General features: G+C 43.3%; 1 protein-coding gene across 4 annotated transcripts; it reads right to left on the reverse strand.

Moving 5' to 3' along the window:
- Positions 1 to 8536: 8536 nt before the first annotated feature.
- On the reverse strand, positions 8537 to 19048 carry CLK4 (CDC like kinase 4). Of its 4 annotated transcripts, none has more exons than XM_053991101.1 (14): positions 18941 to 19048; positions 17050 to 17109; positions 16212 to 16369; positions 14948 to 15173; positions 13691 to 13781; positions 13236 to 13302; positions 11865 to 11981; positions 11597 to 11763; positions 11397 to 11491; positions 10916 to 11045; positions 10540 to 10622; positions 9994 to 10073; positions 8980 to 9067; positions 8537 to 8892 (listed from the first exon to the last, which is right to left on the reverse strand). In XM_053991101.1, exons 2-14 carry the CDS (start codon positions 17101 to 17103, stop codon positions 8755 to 8757), a joined length of 1494 nt encoding a protein of 497 aa, XP_053847076.1. In that variant the 5' UTR covers positions 17104 to 17109; positions 18941 to 19048; the 3' UTR covers positions 8537 to 8754. The 4 variants fall into 4 exon arrangements, with proteins under 4 accessions (XP_053847076.1, XP_053847077.1, XP_053847075.1 ...); XM_053991102.1 differs by having other exon boundaries at positions 18937 to 19048; XM_053991100.1 differs by having other exon boundaries at positions 18934 to 19048.
- Between the last annotated feature and the right edge of the window lie 477 nt (positions 19049 to 19525).

Here is a 19525-nt window from a genome sequence, read left to right on the forward strand (position 1 = left end):
GTTGCCTACTCCGCCATCCCCATGTGGCATTTACTGTTTGTTTATTTTCTTTAAAACTAGAATGGAACTCTCTGATGCTTGGAAATCCTTGTAATGCACCTGTGAATTCTCCCGCATCAAAGCACTGCACATCTTTCACCCATCTTTCACTACTTTTGTGAAAAGAAAAAAGAAAATAAAGGCTCGAAGTTCCCCAGCTCAAAGCTACTGGCACCCTTCAGTGTGACAGCAGAGCACTTCACAGAACATTTCTATAAATGAGGTTCCTTTACAAACTAATCTAAGCTGTTTATTGTTTCCAAGGAGCATGCACTTCCACAGCAGAACAGGAAGTTTTGACAGTTTTAGAAGTTCATTAAACTCTGGGAGGAAATTTAAACAATCGGTGACAGCTTTCCTACAGCAAAAGAAATCCTGCCCTCCGAAAAGACAGAGAGGCTGCAGCTTTTAATTATCACACTTGCATTAAGCCCCAGTGATTTTGTTACTACTTCTAAATTGTTTTGGCCCAACACCCAGGGCTCACAACCCAGTCAAGTTCTTCGCTCTTTTATTCTTATAGCCAAACGTCGCTTTTGTCCAAACCTCAAACTCCTTGATCTGTAAACAGGCCAAAGCAAGGCACTGGGAGACATTGGAGTGCTTCAGCTCGGGAAAAACACTTCTAAACACATTTTCCTCCATGGAGAGGAACATGTAAAACAGGAGAGGAGGAGCTCAGTGGCTGGTGCAGTGGGTGGTGGCCCCAGGCTGTGCTGGTACCTGGCACCTACCTGGGGGGCACACGCAGTCTGGGGGGGCCTCTCGCGCCGTCCGCAGCTTCGCGAGTCCTTCGCCGAGTTTCTGTTTGGAGAGGGAATGAAAACAGCCCTTTAGAGAGTACATTATACCTAAACACGGACTGTGCACACATGCCAACATCCAAACCATCCAGCTTCCTTCCAGGGAGGGGTAATGGTTTCATCCTGTGGCGTTCAGCCTCCTTGGATAACGTCCCATGCTACAGTAGCAAATAAATATGAAATGTTTCTGAGCAAGTGGCGGCCTACAGCCATCAAGAGAGAAGGCAGACTCTCCTGCTGCACATCCCAAAGTCACTTGAGCAGAGCTCCATTGGCAGGATTCATCCTGAGCTCCTTTACAAGTCCCATGTTCAAACTTGACCTGATTTGGCCGATTTTGTACTTAAAATTCATGGTCTGTGGAGTGTTAGAGGTTTCTTAGCAGAGGGATGAGGTAAAGGACAGTCAAGATTGGAGTGCTCACCAACCTTCAGGCCTACCCAAAGCCCAGTGTTTCCATCCCCAAAGTGAAAAACTCATCAATGGGATAACTAGAACACATAAAAATTCACAAAACTAGAGCAGTGTCTACGTGGCATATTGCAGGCAGATGTGTGCACACTCTGGCTGCTCCCTAAGCCAAGGAGACTGTTCGTGCCTGCATTTAGCCCACTGCCAAGCCCAAGTTAATGAGCCTGATGACAGGTACATTAGATTAGCTCAGCATACTCCCGGCCTGGGACAGCCCAGCAAGGGTGGGAACAGCTCATCTTCACCCACAATCTTCACTCTCTCAGTCCTCCAGGAATGCCCTGTCCTACCTAAAGTACTTGCCAAAAGACAAACCAATAATCTGATAACTGGAGTCCCTACATTTCAAAGACAAAAAATTCAAAGTACTTATTCAGTTTAGGGTGTTAAGACTTGATATTGTACAACTGATGACCCAGTCCTTTTTCAAATATTTGAACACTATGGACTATTCAGGAATTAGGCTACCTGTGAATTAGGTTGTTTTCTTTTTATTTTGAGGATTAAATAGTTTTATCTGTTGTTGAAATCCTATGCTTCCTCTGTCTGCTTGGATGTGACACTAAGAGGTCCTGAAAATATCAAGATGGTTTCATAGCAGCTGACAGAGAAGCTGTCCTAGGGGAAGTATAAATATCAGAACGATCCAGCTGCCTTCTGCAAAACATACACTTTCCTTAAGAAAATGTGGCAAAAAAAAACATCTAAGGAGATTTTTCTGACAGCCACCTGCAGTCTAAATGCTACAGAGTTACTCAAGTTCTATCTGTTTACTTTTAAAGTTATTTGGATGATGAAGATGCTCGAGGAAATGAAAACAAGCTCTCCCACATTTTTAGTTCAGTAGGCATCACTGGGAACAGCAGAGGAGATCTGAATCCTGGAGCGAGTCCTCTGTTCTCCCATTGAATTGTTCTTGTCATGAAACTGATTAATCTGGACACTGCGGACAATAAATCCTTTGTGAACAAAATGGTCCGGCTCTGTTTACAACAACTGGATGTTTCTATAATCCTCCTGTTAATATTTTCCCTCCAGTGTGAAAACTACACACTTGGAGTTGGGGCTTTTGACACAGAGCAAGTGGAGATGCTGCCACATCTGGACCGTGCTAATGGCAATGTTTCAGAGGGCATCAAAGCAGAAGCCTGCAGCACGTCCCACTAATAGGACAAGCCAAGGGAAGGGCAAGGTCCTGCCACAGTCAAATCAGCAATTTCTCCAGAGTTACACAGATGCCTGTCACAGGGCCAGAAACTAAATCCTTGTTGTTCAAATTGGCTTTCATTACCTTAACTACAAACTTACCCTTCCTTTATTATTTCCTATCCTCTTTTACTTGCCAAACAGAGCCAGTGTGTTGGTGTTGTATTTGCTGCTCTCTATACACAGCTCTGCCATAAATTATGCCAGCAAACCCCTCCACTGGTACATGGAGTAAAGCTTTTTGGGTCGTGGCAGAGAACAAAGGATGCTGGGTCATGCACACAGAGCGTATGGAGCTTTGGTTTCACTTCTGAAATACTGTGGTAAACTTCAAAGGAGGACCAACACAGAATTTAACAAAAAAACTGACCCCAGGCATCAGTTGATGTTCATGACGATGGAAATACTCTCTTGCTCTCCAGAAACTCTCAAGCACAGAAAGGGCAGCAGTTGCTTGACAAGCAAGCGGTCTTATGTAACAGAGTTTGGGCAAGAAACACTTTCTGAAACTTTACCATAAATTCAGAGGTTCATTCAAAATGACCTTTAATAGATAGTGCAATTACTACTATGGATTCCTCAAATTTGTTGCTTGATTCAAAATTTGCTTTAGCATTGACAAAAGTTCGGTCATACTAAATGTTTCAACAAGCTCACTCTTCCATTAGAAACCCAATTATGTGGTTTTGCTTTATTTTCCCCTGTACAAACTCCATCTGAGCATTCCCAGTACAAAACAAGCTTTCCACACTTAACTAAATCTCAGCAAGAGGTTGCACATGATCTTAGGCAGTGCCACAGAAACCATTCCCATTGCTAGGCACATTTATTGGGGTAATTGGAACAGAACCACTGCCACAACGGGCAGGCTAATTCCTGCCTGGAGAACAGACATTAACTAGAGGCTGTGACTACGCCTCACAGGCACCCCCCTGGTCTGGTATTCAGGGCTTTCACAAAAATATTTTAACATTTCACTTTTATCGAGGCACATCAATGCAACCAAGTTTCCAGGCAAAAGGACATGTTGTGGTGGTGCCAGCAATATCCTCACCCTAGCTCCACCAGCAACACTCAGCATGAGGAATTGTCTCCCCATGGCCCCAGCACTGCCTCCATCCCTGCTCACAGCCCCAGAGCTTTCATAGAGCTCCACATACAAACACATTTTTGCATGATTTAGGTTTTGTGGCTGTCATGATTTTAATGCATGTTTTCCTCCATAGTCAGACCATTAATAAAATCCCAGTGTAAAACCTTCCCCAGATGTCAGAACTGATCACTCAGGGGTGCCCTCCAGCAGCCCCACAAGCCGTGTTGAATCTTGCTGAACTTTATGAACTACTGTTTATACAAATCCAGCAAACCAACAGTGGGATCTTCAAGCATTTCCTATGAGTGATGGAGCCCTTCACATCCCCCTTGCCTGTAAAAAGCCCCAAACCTAAACACCAGAATCGGGAAAAAGATAACCCTGGGATAAAGTGTAACTTCTCCCAGAGATTTGGTTCAGTTAGGCACTGAGAACGGCATCAGTGTGGGTAATAGTTCTCCAAGTAGGCAGAATTGTTCAGCACAGAAATATTTATTGAATAATTTCAGAAAACCCCAGGACTGAAAGTGAAGTAACAAGTGGCGGGTCTCCTCTGCCTGCCATAAATCAGTTCTGCACTGCCAGACCACAATACTCTGTGACAGAGAGTCCAGATAGCGGGAATCATGTTCATAATTTCTAACAAGGAAATTATGGTCCATTAAATCCCAAGACAAACAGTTAAAGTACTCGGGTTACCTGCGTTAGTGAATAGAATAAGGGGGAAAGCCGCATGTCCTCTAACCTTCGACTGCCGGCCCTTCACCTGGGGCGTTTTCTCTTCTAATCAAGGTGGGCTCTGTCACGCCTCGCCCTACGCCTGATTCATGGGAACGGCAGCAGAAAGGGGAAAGTTTGGTAGAAGGGAGCAAGTTTTTTCACAGAGGATGAGAAGCCGGTGACACATGGAGCGAACCCCGCGGCGGAGCGGGGCCAGAGCGCCTTCCCCGATCCTGTCGCCGCGCTGCGGAGCGGCCGGTCCTGCGCGTCCGCCCGCGGGGCCGCGGAGCCGCCCGCGCCGCCTCTCACTCACCTCGCGGAACAGCTGCTCCACGCGGGGCTGCAGCGCGTCCAGCAGCGGCCCGTGGCCGGCGGCGCCCCGCTCCTCCAGCGCGGCCAGCCGGCCCTGCAGCTCCGCCGTCTTGGCGCCCAGCAGCAGGCACACGGCCACGGCGGTGAGCGAGAGCAGCAGGCACAGCGCGGAGGTGGCGGTGCCCGCCGCGCCGGCGGCGCCGCTGCCGCTGCCCGCGCTCATCGCGCCGCGCTCCGCGCCGCTGCGCGGGGTCCCACTCGGCTGCCGCCCGCCTCCCGCCGCCGGCGCATCCAGCGCCGCCCCGTGCGCGCCGCGGGCGTGGGGCCGGAGCTGCGGAGCGGCCGCTCTCCTTGCGCTCGCCCCGCCAGCCCGGGTCTTAAACGGAGGAAGCGGGGGGTGGCGGCTCCCCCGCCGCCTCCCCCCGCGCTGGGGAAGGGGGGATGCTCCGAGCGCGGCCCGGCGCCCCCCATGGGGGATTACGCGGAGCAGATCCCACCCCCGCTGCCCGGCCCCCCCCGGGGACCGCTCCCCCCGGCCCCATCCCCGCCCGCCCGCCCGCGGACCCCGCGCCCCTCGGGGTCCCGGCCGTGCTGCACGGGCGGGGCGCTGCGAGAGCCACTCCGGAGCGCAGGCTGCTGGCGGGGCGGCCCCGCTCCGGTCCCGCTCCGGTCCCCGCTCCGGTGCCGGTAGCGGCGCTGCCCGCGGCGGGGGCGGCGGGCGCGGGCCGGGCGCCCTCCAGCGGGTTCCCCCCGCCGGGAGAGCGGGCGGGCGGCGGCTGCGCCCGGCCCCGGCTCCCCTGGAGCGTGCGACCTGCGAGAGGTGTCACCCGCCCGGGAGCTTTGTACCTTCTGTCCTACAGCCCTCTGCACCGCGATCTGTTTTAGAGAAGAACCCCACCATGCACTGTAACTCACTGTTATCTCAGTGGAGTGCTCCATCCACTTTCGGGAGCTTTTGAACAAGAGAAGACTGCTCACAGATAAGCACAGAGCATCCACAGATTCTGTCGTGCTTTCTCCTTGCTGTTACACAGAGCATCACAACTCTTAACTTACCTATTAAACATCGTCCTGCAACTTAATGCTTGTCTAGATTCTAAGCACATAGTCTACAAATTCCAGTGTACCCTTTGCACCTTGGACACAGACACCTGCCCTTGGAGGAGTAATTCCTAATTCTAGAATAGATAATTGAAGCCTAGGACGGAGTTAGGAAATGCTACAATGTCAGTAACATTACCAATGACATATTCTAATTATGTTTGTTAATAAGACACACACGCACAGGCTTCTTGTAGCTATTTCCAAAGCAGTTAAACCAGGTAAATCCATAGCACTTGCTGACAACCAGTTTCTGCTTTCTTACATATCCTGAAGATAAAAAGAAAACTCCAGGTTTTGAGACCCTCTTTCTTAGCTCTTTTCCCCCCCTCTTTTTTGTATGAGCGTGCCAAGACTTTCCTTACAAGCTCCATGAGAGCAGTAGAACACACACAGTCACACAGTGCCATCATTTTGGGGGAGATGCTTTGGTGCAAAGCATTTTGTCCTGTGTGACCTGAGCCCTCCAGGCAGCCCTGATATCCAGACACTGAAGGAACAGGCAGGATTGATCACTCCTGCAGCAGATGAGTTCCTGCTCCAGAAATTCAAACTCCTTTCCCATGCAGTTTAGCCCCGAGCTCAACTCTTCCCTCAGCTTCTGGAGCCCTACATCTCACACTCTTTGCACTTCAGTGATGAAGCCTGGGCTGCCCACTGAAAAGACAGCCTTATTCTGTCTTGTCCTCCATGTTCAGTAAAAAGTGAGTGGTGCACTAAGGAAATGCACACTGTTCGTCTGGCCTGCCTGGCTGACCCAGTCACAGACAGTATTTTGAAGGTAAAATAGCTGGAAATCTGAAGTACAGAAATAGATGGGAATGCTCTTCTAATTATTTAACAGCTATAGCTTGATCCAAACATTACAAACTTCAAGTATGAAGATGACAATGGGGGGGGGGGGTGGTGTGTGCACATAAAAATCCATCCCCTACTAAAGACAGAAGCACTGAGGGCAGCCCTGCAGCACCAGACCCTGCCCCAGGTGCTGCCCAGAGCCCCACACAGCTTCCCTGGGGAGCCCAGGGGCCTTGGGCTCGTGTGCCAGCAAACCAACACTGGTGTAGATGCCGCAAGGCCTGAAGAAGCACTTGGCACCTTGCTGCAGGTGCCACATTAATCCTGATAGTGTTTTTAAATTTACTGGAACAAGGAAAAGTCAATTTAAAGATGGCTTTATAATAGGGCTAAGCTGTATCTCCTTTACCCAGCACTACAAATTTCAGTATCTACATCAACAGCTAGAAGCACTCTGTAAGCAAGAGCACACCATCTTTCCCTAATTTCGATAGAACTGTTTTATGGTTACAGTTTTATTGTTATAGCAGCATATAAACTTTTCTCCCCCCATCTGCCTTTGATTTGCATTGCTCAGCTGATACATTCAGCCAAGTCCTTGCTTTGCCTCTGAAACTGTGGGACAGAAAGTACTGTGGGGAGAAGAGAAGGAATTGACTCTTGTCCTGCTCAGCCCTACTGAGCTGACCTGCATGGCACAGACTGTTACATTTTCTGTCATGCCAAGCAGAAACAATGTCATCAACACCAACATCCAAGGAAAGGAGGTGGCTATGATGAGCTGTAATCAAGCCCAGGAGGTGGCACTAGTAACAGAAGATAAGCTTTCAAAGCCTGGCCCAGCTCTATTCTACCTCCAGCTCAGAGATATGCACGTCTGGAGCCTCTTGCAAATGAAGCCTCCTCGACATCACTTTAAAATCTTACTGTGTATTCGGGCTAACTCAGCAAACACAAAACCTGAAGTCAGGCTCCTGTGGAGCCAAAACAATTTAGTTTCCTTCCTTTGAAGAAAGGCTTGAGCAGTAAAGTCAAGATTAAAATAAATAGCCAAAACTTGCTTATTACAGTCAGAATGACTTTTCCATGTAAGGTTCCCTTCCTACTGCTCAGCAAGCCACCCATACAGTGTCAGATGGATTACAGGAGTTGGAATAAAAACCATCAACTTATAGACATGGAAACCCCAAAAGTATCAAAGCACATTAATGGGTCTTGGAAAGTTGCACCATTTTCTTCTCAACCCAGTACCAGAGTTCAGGAACCACAACTGAGAACCCAGCCACCTCCATCCCAGCATTTCTCAGTTCCCAAGGCCACCAGTAACTACAAATAAAGCTCCACAGAAATACACATTGAAGACTTCAGAATGATCTCACTACTGCAAGAGCTTATCCCATCTGGACAGAGCCAAAGCTGTGGCTCTGGTACTGCCAGGGTGTGGCCTTTGAAGGCCCTTCAATAAATATCCTTTTATTGCCCTTAACTCTGCCTAGCCTCTGTTCCAGCTGTTTAAGGCATCAAATATGCCACAATTCTGTGGCACGCCATATTTTTCTGCCTCAGTACAGTCTTTCTAAAAATTTACCACAGAAATGTTCATCTTTAATGACTAGAAACAATATTGAAATAGGGAATGTTACTTTACAGATCTTAACTAAAAAGATTAGCTATGAATACTTGAAACTAAAAGCATCAGACAAGTTTCCACGACTTAATTAGCTGGTTGGGGAGCAATGCATGCTAGGTACCAGAAAATCTGGGGAAAAGGTGACCCACAGAAGCCACCTACTTAGGATATACACTGTTTCCAAGCATGTTTCAAAATGCCATCAAACTGTTACATAGAGCATTAACTAGGTGGGTCTTTTCTTCAAGACTAACAAAAGGAAGTTTTAGGGAACGCTTCCAGAACTCCTTCAGCTAGCCCAGACTCCTCACCTACAGTCAGAGGGTCCACTAGCATCATCTGTAAAATGAGAGTGGTGCAGGCTTTCAAAAATGAAAATTACTTTTATTTTTTACTTTGATACCCATAAGACTACAACTGCTCAACAAGGTAAACATAACAGTTATACAAAACATATGTAATTATTTACAGACTTAACTGTACAAAATAATTTAAAGCTTACAAAAGTTTCATGCAACCTCTGCTGACTGACTGACACAGTCTAGGAAATCTCCTTGAAGAAGCATAGAAGATCTTTGAATTTATTTATTTAATGGATCAAAAAAAGGATGCTGCAAGGCTTCATCAAGAGTAATTCTTTTGGCTGGGTCATATTCCAGCATTCTGCGAACAAGGTCAAACAGACTTTGATGATCTGTGTCTTGGCAATGCATGAATTCCTGAAAAAAAAAAAAAAAGCAGGAGGTATTTTAGAGAGAGCTTTCACAACTGCAGTCTAACAGAGCAATAAAAATGCTGTCTCCTACCTTCAGAGGCTTACAGCGTCTCCTGACGTAGCGGCCTGCAGAGCTGTGCTCATCCCAGTCCAACTGGTCATGGTGGAAATAATGTTTTCTGCAGGACAAGGGAAACGACAGTAAGGTGGTGTCAGCGCACACAGCAAGCAGATGCTTTTCCAAGAAGTTTTAAAACACCATTAAGTGTTTCTGCATGTATCTCTGCACTTGGGAGCTAACATTTCTTTTAGTGTGTATTTATTCACAGAGATCTGCTTCTTTTTTATTATTGCTGACACAATAATTAGAAAACAGAAGCTTTTTTTTTTGTGTTACTTGAATCTATTGCAATGGATGCTTTGCAAGCTTTTTCCTGTTTTTCAAAATGTACTATAATCAACTGGACAACTGTAACAAGCAATATACATTGCCCAAACTAGAATTATTGGAATTCTACTCTAACATAAATTACAAAATTATCTACATGAGTTAGGAAGAGGACACCTTATGTAAGAAAGAAAACGGACCATCAAATCCCTGGCCTCTAAATTTTGGACATAAGAGGGGTCAGGGGAGAACCCTGTGCTGGCTGCTTCTCCTTGCCATGGAAGTGAGAAACTCCTGCTGCATGGATATCTTTGAGGAGGAGAGAAAGATCACTGAAGCACATGTCTGAGGGATACGCAGTGGCAGTAGAAGAGGATGACAGCTGTATTAACAAGCAAGGACCCTCTTCTTCCTCGCAATAATTATTGTGATGACAACATGTTCTTCATTCTGAGAGTTTAAAGAAAAATTTATGTCTAATACTGTTCTGGTGACCATACCAAACTTAGCTTTAAAGACTTAGAAATATTCATACTCAAGTTACAGTTCAAGAGGCTGATAGTTCATACTAAAATCAGAAAAGAGGATTGCAGTCAACTACTTAAGGTTGCCTACGAATCTCTGATCTGCAGCAACTCACAGCTTACAACAGCAACTTTGCAATTTCTCTTGTAAGAGAAGATATTAGGCAACTTATCACTTCTACAATGAACATACCTGGATTTCTTGATCATGTGAGTGGGCAGAGGCCCCAGTATTCTTTCCATCATTGCCAGGTGTTCTTTACTATCATGAGTCTGTGTGGAAAAAGCAATGAAAGCACTTAGCACATTTTTCTCCTCTGAACCACTTGGTAACAACAATCAAACTGCAAACAAGTTTTTGCCAGAGCACTGTCACAACATCTTTAAACTCTGCCACTTTCAATTATTAAAAACAGATTATGCAATGTAGATTATATAACACTTTCCACAGTGAGGATGACCCTTGAACAACAGTTCATAAACCAAGTATTGTACAAGCTTTTACTCTTAATTCCAGAAGTAACACAACAGTCTTCACTCAAAATGCCAGAAAAGATCACCTTAGATACTCTGAAGGAGATATCCAAGATGTAACATTTTCCTGTATGGATACTGCTTTTCCAGTCTCATCTATATAATCCTTAAAAGCCCATGGGCTTCTGCCTTTTACATAGTTACGTGCATGTAAAAGACTATAATCAGCAGTCTGTAAGAAACACATTTAAGCTTACATACACACCTGAAACACTGTAAATCCCAGGTAATACTCAATCAGAATACAACCAATACTCCACACATCGCACGGCTGAGACCATCCCAATGCTGCAAAATAGGCAAAGTTTGTTTTACTTTTTAGTATATTCTCAAAATGTGTAATCCACAAAGAACGTGCCCATTTTCCACACATTTACTGATGCCCAGCTTATACCCCATGCCCTCCTCAAACCCTGCTGTTTGTTCCTGGTTTTAGAGTACTTCTTTTACTGTTTACTCTCAATAATTTTACCCCCACCACCTGAGAGATGACTGATTACCAGAACCATGAACAACTACTCCAGTTTATGAAGTAAAGACACCTAAATGAACTTTCAAAAGGTTTAAGAGTCTTTACTGACCTAAAATAACCTCAGGAGCTCTGTAATGTCTTGTAGACACTAATGTGCTATGATGCTCATCATCAAAAGTCGCACTTCCAAAATCAACAACTTTGATGTCTGTGTTTTTTAAAGTGCGTTCATCTCGTTTCTGCAAGAAACCAAAATGCTGTTAATACTTTTTAAAAGCATGCTTAGGCAAAAGGCATTATCACATTATCTTCAAAGTACCAGCTAGCATAAAATGTGTAACAAAACACTTCCTCCAAGTACTTTAATTCCTGTGCAGCTCAATGCTCCAAAAAAGAAGAGCAGGTAACAAAGTGATTTAATCTTAATACGCAAAAGAGCTGAGTAAAGACCATTTGCAGTAACAAGAGTTCTTTTCCTCTTTTGTTAACCTTCAGTTAACTTCAGTTACTTGTTATCTCTTTTTAAGAAAAGTTTCAATGAAGACAGAAATAGTGCAATTCAAGTTGGGAGAAACAAAGAAAAAACTTACCATTTTGGCATTGTACTTCACTATGTAATCAGACTCCACAAACAAGATATTTTCAGGCTTTAAATCTGTGTGAGTTAGTTTGTTATGGTGTAGAACTACAAGGAAAAAGAGAACAGTATTCCATAATTTACCCATTAAATTCCTAAAGGAGAAACCAAAACACACTCATATATTTGAAAGCAGTATTGAAATTTACTTACAGTTTATAGACTGGCAAATTTGATACGCCATGTTTCTAATGTCATTAATATGAAATGGCAGAAAGCTGTTTTCCTTAATAAAGTCATAAGTACTGAGCCCCAGTAGCTCAAAAACAATACAGACATGGCCATGGTGATCAAACCACTCCAGCATCTGGACACAGCGGCTGAAAAGAGAAAACAAAAAAAAAGAAAACAAATGCAAATCTATTGAATAAATCATGTTCCTCAAATCCTTGGTATGCTGACTACTCGATTTCATACTTACAAATTGCTGCTTGGATCCATGTTGTTCAAGTGTTCCAACACCTGTATTTCTGAACGGGCTGCCTCCCGGTATCGACCAACATTTTTCACTATTTTAACTGCTACATGCATTCCTCTCCTTGAAAAGAAAGTAAAGCATAGCAAACGGAATCAATTATTGTTAAATACCCACAACCCCAAAGCAGCTTGATTTTAATAAAAGAAACACAGGAAGATTAAAGGTCATGGAGAATTATGGAGTTGGATTAGGGGAATTTGATTTAAGCATGCTGCACTCAACCATAACAGTTTTTATATAAAAAAAGTAATCCTGACCTTTCCTTTTTCAAATACTTATAGTATATGATTTATTAATTACTTCAGTGTTATTATCTCATCTGAAGTTGAATAAACATTGGGAATCTGCCAGCAGAATGATTAAAAAAATTAACCAAGTTCCCATTTGAACAAAAATACTACAAAAATTTGATGGGTTTTTCCCATCCAACTTGCACAACTTGTACTGGCACTTTTCCAATGCTCTTATGGAATCAGGGGAATTGAGTAATTTCTGAAGATGGATTATGAGCAGTTTATACCAGTGAAAACTGCCCTGCACTGAATGCCTGCATGCATTCAGACTGTAAGGCTGTTAACTTAAATGGAACACAGACACAGCTCCTTCTGTCCCATTTGCTCTTCAACAATTTTTGTCTCTGTAGAGCTCTTTCAATTCTAACAGCTTCAGAACACTCTCTGTCCTCACAACATGACCTCAAACTCCAGAAGAGACTTCACTTATGAAATGACAGAACGAACAAACCAAAGGTAGAGGAAAAAGTACTAAAACCACGTCATAGAATTGCTACATCAAACATACAGTTAAAATAGTTTGAGTTCTAACAACTGTTAGAACATACAGAATGAATGGAAATACAGTTAAGTTTCTTCTTCACCAGACATGCCCCCCACATGGAAGCAATAATTCCATTAAAAAAGTACTGGATACTAGGTTACTGTTGATTCAAAAAAACTTTAAAGGATAATTTTGATTATGAAAACCGAGGATAGCAATTTACAGCTCAACCAATTCCAAGCAACTGCTTCCAATTTCCAGAAACTGCTTCCACTAAGAACCAAAACTACTTTCTCAGTATACTGTACCACCTTTAAAAGTCTCCCAAACTAGTTCTGCACTCTTCAGCTGCTCTCACATTCTCCAGTTACAGCAGCAGTACTTAATAGAAACAGGAAAATGAAACAAAACAGAGTTCTCAATCATTAAAAAGGGCATTTGGGTTGCAACTTTCTCTTTAAATGTCCTCGAGCTTTAATTTCTGATCTAAGTATCTTTTATCATGAGATCCACTGATAAAGATAACCCAACACTTACATATCATGATCTATGCACTCCACTACTTTTCCAAAAGCTCCTTCTCCTAAAGTCGCAACAATTTCATCTAAAAAGAACAAAGATAAGTTAGAATTATACAACTACTTAAAGGAGAATGAACATATTAATGTAGATTTTAAAATGTGCCATTACAAAAGCATAATTATTTTAAATTTCAGCATCAGAATGCATTATTTTATTGGACAGGAGTCATGAAAACAGTTAGCCAAAAAACTATCTCTTGTTCTAATCTCAAGTTCATTTACTAATTGGAACATTTTGAACACGGTATTTAAATTCTACAGAAAAGAAGATATGCAAAAAAACAAAAAAGCACAAAAAAAAACAGAACAAAAAGAGCAATGAGATTTCTTTAGCCCCCCTCCTCTGACATACTATTCTAAACAGATTTTTTTCTGAAAAGTTTTTTAAAAGTGTTGAAAAATGTTCTATACATCTTGCTCTTAGAACGTCTCCACTTTCACAGATCAGGTGACCCTCCTCATCATCCTCTACACTCCTGGATCTTTTCCTTCGGTGACTCTTCTGGAAACGGCACCAAGATCGTCCAGCCAATCAATATATCAGAGTGAATTCAGGGCAGAATACGCAATTCATTCAGCGGGGAGATATTCAGGCATTCAGTTACACACCAGGCCACGAACAGTTGGCAGGAGCAATTTCAAATTCAGTCCCCAGAAATTCACAGGGCACAGTTTATGTTACAGAAGAAAAACATGGCAAGGAACAGATTTTCAGATAAATACTTAAAGTGATACAAGCAACAGAAAAAAAAACAACACAATTTTGTCTCTCAAACAGTGGCTTAATTGAAGACAGATTAAGACTGCAACACTGCTATTTCTAATTATTTGCTAGCAAACAGCAAAAACCAGTATTTATGTACATACCTAAGCTGTCAGTCAGGTGAAACGTTTCTATTCTTAAAACATCCACTCATGTAAACAATTTTACTTCCCCATGTTTAGAGAGGGGAGAAAAATTACTATGAAGGCCTTAATTTGCATTATATGATCTAATACACCTTACTGTTCTACTGCAGAAAAGTGGTATAAAACACCTGGAACTGTAGATGCATCAGTGGGCATCATGACAATCATGAGAAATTCAGAGAGCACACCTTCAAAGAAGGCAAGCAGCAAACTTATTCCATCTCATAAGACATTAGCTGCCATTAGCTGGGCACAGGGCTTATCAAAGCTTTCTGGAACTAGGTGTAAAATTGTTCCCTTTACCAGACATGCACATTCATACTTTCAATTCATGTTAAAAAGGCATGTCATCTCAATTACTTTTAGCAATAGGGTGGACAGCACCTCACAATCTACCTGAAAAAACAGAGTTCACTATGCTGCAAAGCTAACTGACAACTGTACTTAAAAGAGGACAGCTGCCTGTCTTCAATTTCAAGAAAACAGTTTTCAGATCAATCCCAGTGATTTGGACTACCAACCACCTACATTCCCAGTGTACAACTAGCACTGATGATCCCACCCCCCACCCAACAATGATCCAAGAATCTCAACTAACAACATATTCACATGCTCCACAAACAGACTCGAATAAATACAAATCCTTTTTTAATTATGTATTTCTTAAAGTACCGTGGATCAGGAATTGCAGCTCTAGCACTCATTTAAGAAGTCTATTACCACTAATTCATTAATAATAAAGTTAAAAATTACTCATACCGAATGCGATTGGTGACTGGAGCAATGATGTCTCTTATGCTTCCTTTTATGACTACTTTTCCTGCTCCGACCAGAGGATTTGCTATAGTGATGATGGTGACTCTTTTCATAGTCTCTGTGATAATGCCTGTGGTCATACACTTCACAGAAGTCATTTCTGTATTCCTCAACATATCTCCGGTCATGATGGTCTCTTTCATTTATGGCTCTATCGTCCAAATAATGACTGAAAATATATTTTAAGTGAATGTTCTCCACTTCAAAAACTTGAGGTTCCAACAAGATAAGTGACCTGAGCTGAGTTACACAGTATCTGTCTTTACAGCATAAATGTTTTTTAATGGACTCCCTCCCCAAAAATAGTGGAGCTTTTGATGTTACTTTATTAGGAATTTAACAACATCGTCTGTCTCAAATACATGGCAGCCATCCACATGAACAATGTATGATCTGACCACAGTTTGCAGAGTAAGAAACTCAGACTTAAAAAGGAGAAACACTTTCTAAAATATACTGAGCAACTTCATTACAAGCTTAAGTCACATGACAAACCATCTTCAATACAGAGATCATCCCTTCTATGCTTTCAAAGCTCCAGGCGTTAAATAAAACCTAGAGACTGAGAGAAGTAGCATCATTCTCAGTGCTCTGCAACCAATATTAAAACCTCCGAGTATCTGGAACAAGGATCATTTGCACAGAAAACAGACCATTAAGAAAGCTGCTGAGGCACAGAGTTCCCTGACTGCTGTACGCCTACTACTTCCAGCATTTTAATAAGCATGGGTATGAGCTTTTAAAAGAATTCCATTGGGTCTTTTCAAGGGAAAAAAAAGAAAAAAACAAACAAGACAAAACAGGAAAATACATCTTTCCAGTGAAAACAGTGTGGGAGAAAACACAAATCACTTCCAAATTAGTAAGAGAAATTCATACTTACCACTGTATTAAATGATTAAACAAACCTTCTCCTCCTTTTGTTCACATTAAATTAAAATGCATCTTTTTCACTTGAAATTTAATATTGATTGTATGCAATACCAATATTTAACTGACACAAACTAGTAACATTTACTTGCTTTTATTCAACAATTTCTATTTAATGGTTCAGGTGCTGTGTTAACAACTATCTATCAGGCTTGCCTTAAGGAAGCCAAACCATAAGGAACTGACAACTCTGGGCACTCAAAAACTCCTACCCTGAAAACACATTTACTTTAAACATGGTAAGAAACATTTGCACTACTCAGTTCAGCGTTTATACCTTTCTGAAATGCGAGTGGGTTTATAGTGCTTGCTCTCTTGGCCACTGCTGTGGGACCTCTTTCTGCGCTTGCGGCTGCTACTGTGCTTCCTCTGATCCCAGCTCCTCCTGTCATCCCACTCAGGACAATGAGATTGCTTTGAATGCCTCATCTCCCACTGGAAAACACAATAATAATAATAATAATAATAATAATAATAATAATAATAATAATAATAATAATAATAATAATAATAATAATAATAATAACAATTTAAAAAATCAACTAACACACATGTAGGTGCAAGTCAACAATGGTAGTTTGATCAAGTATGACAGAACTAAAGAAACCCATTTTTCCTCAGCTCCCTCCCCCCATTATTTCGTTTTGGCGAGCAGACACAGCTCCCTCATCCCAGCACCAATGCTGTTATGAAACACAAATCAAGATTAAATAGGCCAACTCATCTTCATTTAATAGCTTCAAACATGTCATTAAAGACTGTTTTAAATAAACTCTCAAGTGACTAAGCACAATAGTATCCTTAAAGAGCCTCCTATTGGAAGAAACCTTCCTCTCCAAACATCCTCTAACAAGAAAACCTGGATTTAGGTCTTCCTACGGTATTTAAAAGTTACTACATGAAAATCAAGAATGCACAAGCAGTCTAAAAACTTCTCTCACTAAACTATTTACAGAACACTAGGAAACAGTCACTTTTAGCAACAACCACTGTGAACTCTGATGGATTAACACAATTTTGGAGAACCTGGAGCCAAGTCACAACTTTTGCACCTATTAGCATGCAGGACTGTGGCTGTTCTACAGTTCAGTTGATTCGACAAAGACAAAACCCACCAGCTTCTCTTGCTGGATGTTAGGTGCAGGAATTCTTTGTTCAAACAGGTACATGCACAACTGGAAAAAAAAAAAAAGGCAAAGTAAAACACAGCAGTAAAATTAAAGAATGTAACAAAACCAACTATTATTTGTTTGCTCATCTGCAGCAGTTTTCTGAAAATAAGAATAATCTTCTATATCTATTCCAGTATATTCCAAAGAATAAATTTATACAAGATAATAAAAAGTTTCTGCAGTAAGCAGTGAGAGTGAGAACAGTAGAGACAATGACAGCAATAGACTAGAAAAATCATGACTGTAAATCATGTGTAAATTCTGCAAATCCGTGTAAATTTACAGAGAACAATGCCTCTATACAAAGAGAAGGCATTAAATTGGAAACTCCTAGAACATGCAAATGACAGGCCTATTCTGAAAAAAAAGGGGTTTTTTGATACTTTCAGAAGATCCATGAGAGGCTGGTAATTAAAAAAAAAAAAAAAGAGACATCTACAACAATGTTTTTAAAATCAAAAACATATTTATAAACTGTGCAAAATAAGTGCCTTGTACACATTTTGGGTGAGGCATGATTCACAAAAATCTTACTCGTGAGATTCTAATAAAAACCAAAAATACCACCGTAGCAAACGACAAACAAAACCACCTGAAAAATTAAAACCAACTTGGTGTTTCATTCCCGTGCTTTAATTTCCTCTCTTCTTACACATCTCCAAAGCCGTTTTCCTCTATTTTCCCCTTACATAACTCAGGTTCTGAAGCAGACTCAAGTTTCAGTTACTCTTGAGGTGCAGAGCTCCACATACACTCTCAGTTAGAGGTGAACTAGAAATTCTACTTATGGTTGCTTGGGATTTTTTTTCCTTTCCCTACTTGGCAGAAGGCGCTGTAATGAACAACTAGCTAAATAAAATCACCATTAAATTGTCCTGCAGAGCAGGGCTTGGGAGCAAGAAGGATCGATATTTGACAAAGAAAACAGGAGAAAATGCTTTGTTGAATATTAACTGCTGCTTAAGTACAATCAAATGCACATAGCATTAGTGAAACTAAGATAAAAATTACAAATTCCGTCCCTAAAGGAGCCAAGTAAATTTAAATGAGGAGGAAATGGCCAGAATCGGTCTGAGTCCATATTACGCTAGAAGCCACCTTAAAATTTTTTTTAACTACGGTGCTCTATCTGATTTTATGCGCCGAAAAACTTCACTTATGTAATACTGACAGCTGCCACGAACATATGCATTCCTGTAGCATGTGGAACTAATCCATATCACAGGCAGTTTTCACTCCCACATTTTGCCACAAGGTTCCTCAGGCAGGAGCCATTCCCCCCTCGATCAGATCCACACACATAAGGGCCACGAAAGCCGCGCCGTAAGCTGCCTACACAGCAATTTCTAAATGCCTCTCCTCAAAATCTTGGCAGGCGGAGGAGGTCAAAGGCTTATTCCTTTGGGATGGCCAAAGTCCGACACCGCAGATCGTGGAGGGGACACCCGCCACCCCAAGCCAGGGGCACCGAGCCCGTTTCCACGCCACGCTCCCCCGGGAGGCCTCCGGGGGAGGAAGGGCCGGTCCCCGCCGCCACCTGGGCGGGCGCCAGGCACGGCCAGGCCGGGTGAGCCCAGCTCCGCCCGCCCCAGCCCTCCGCACCTCCGCAGAGACCCCGGCAGAGCTCCGGTACCGAGAATCCTCCCCTCCCCCCAGCACCTCCTGAAGCAGTGGTTGATGCGCCCCGCGCCGCGGAGACAACGCAAGCAGCTCTCCCACCCCACCCTTCCTCCCCTCCGTTTCCCCGCTGCTTCGTCTCCCCTGGAAACAGAAAGGAGAGAGGAAAAAAGCGAAGGTGAAAAGAGAATGAAGAAGGGCCGCCCTCACCACTTACAACTGGAACAGAAAGGAACGAGCTCCGTATCCGCCCTGCGCGCACAGACAAAATGGCGGCTGAGAGCGCGGAGAAGCTGCTTCCCCCTTCTCCCTCGTTCTCGCGGCGTCTGTGCGCTGTGACGTCAGACGCACAGCGTACACGCCGGCAGGGCGGGAGCCCCTAGGAGACGCCCCGCCCCCGGCCCCTGAGGCGGTGCCGCCGCCATGGCGGCCGCTCTGAGGGGAGCGGCTGCTGTTCGTGCCGTTGTGTGCCACCCACCCCACCTCACCCCACCCCACCCCACTCCACTGCACTGCACATCACATGCTGGGCATCGACTTTACCCAAATATTCATGGCTTTGTAAGCCAACCTCATAGAGTAGTTCAAGCATGGAGGGCGAGTTCAGAGGCAACTCGAGATCTGCGGGCCTGCTCTCCTCTGTTGCCTCATCAAACGCGTGTAGTAGTGCAGAAATCACCATTTAGTCCCAACCACCAATTAATTCCTTCTAATGAACTCGCCAAACGCAGTGTCTAAGCAGTTTGGTGATTCTGCAGTTAGGCCTGGCTTGACGCTCACAGTTCCCTGTGCGAGCCGTTCC

This window comes from Vidua macroura, chromosome 15 (assembly GCF_024509145.1).
Source record: "Vidua macroura isolate BioBank_ID:100142 chromosome 15, ASM2450914v1, whole genome shotgun sequence".
In the NCBI taxonomy this organism is placed as follows: domain Eukaryota; kingdom Metazoa; phylum Chordata; class Aves; order Passeriformes; family Viduidae; genus Vidua; species Vidua macroura.

Bases quoted from the DNA above. Each gene is read 5' to 3' on its own strand.
- CLK4 (XM_053991101.1), bottom strand. From the start codon at position 17,103: ATGTACCTGTTTGAACAAAGAATTCCTGCACCTAACATCCAGCAAGAG. The intron at 15,174-16,211 runs GTATAAACGCTG...ATATATTTTCAG, and splicing joins CCCACTCGCATTTCAGAAAG to TCATTATTTGGACGATAGAG. The intron at 10,074-10,539 runs GTGTGTATGTAA...TTTTCCACACAG, and splicing joins TGGGATTTACAGTGTTTCAG to ACTCATGATAGTAAAGAACA.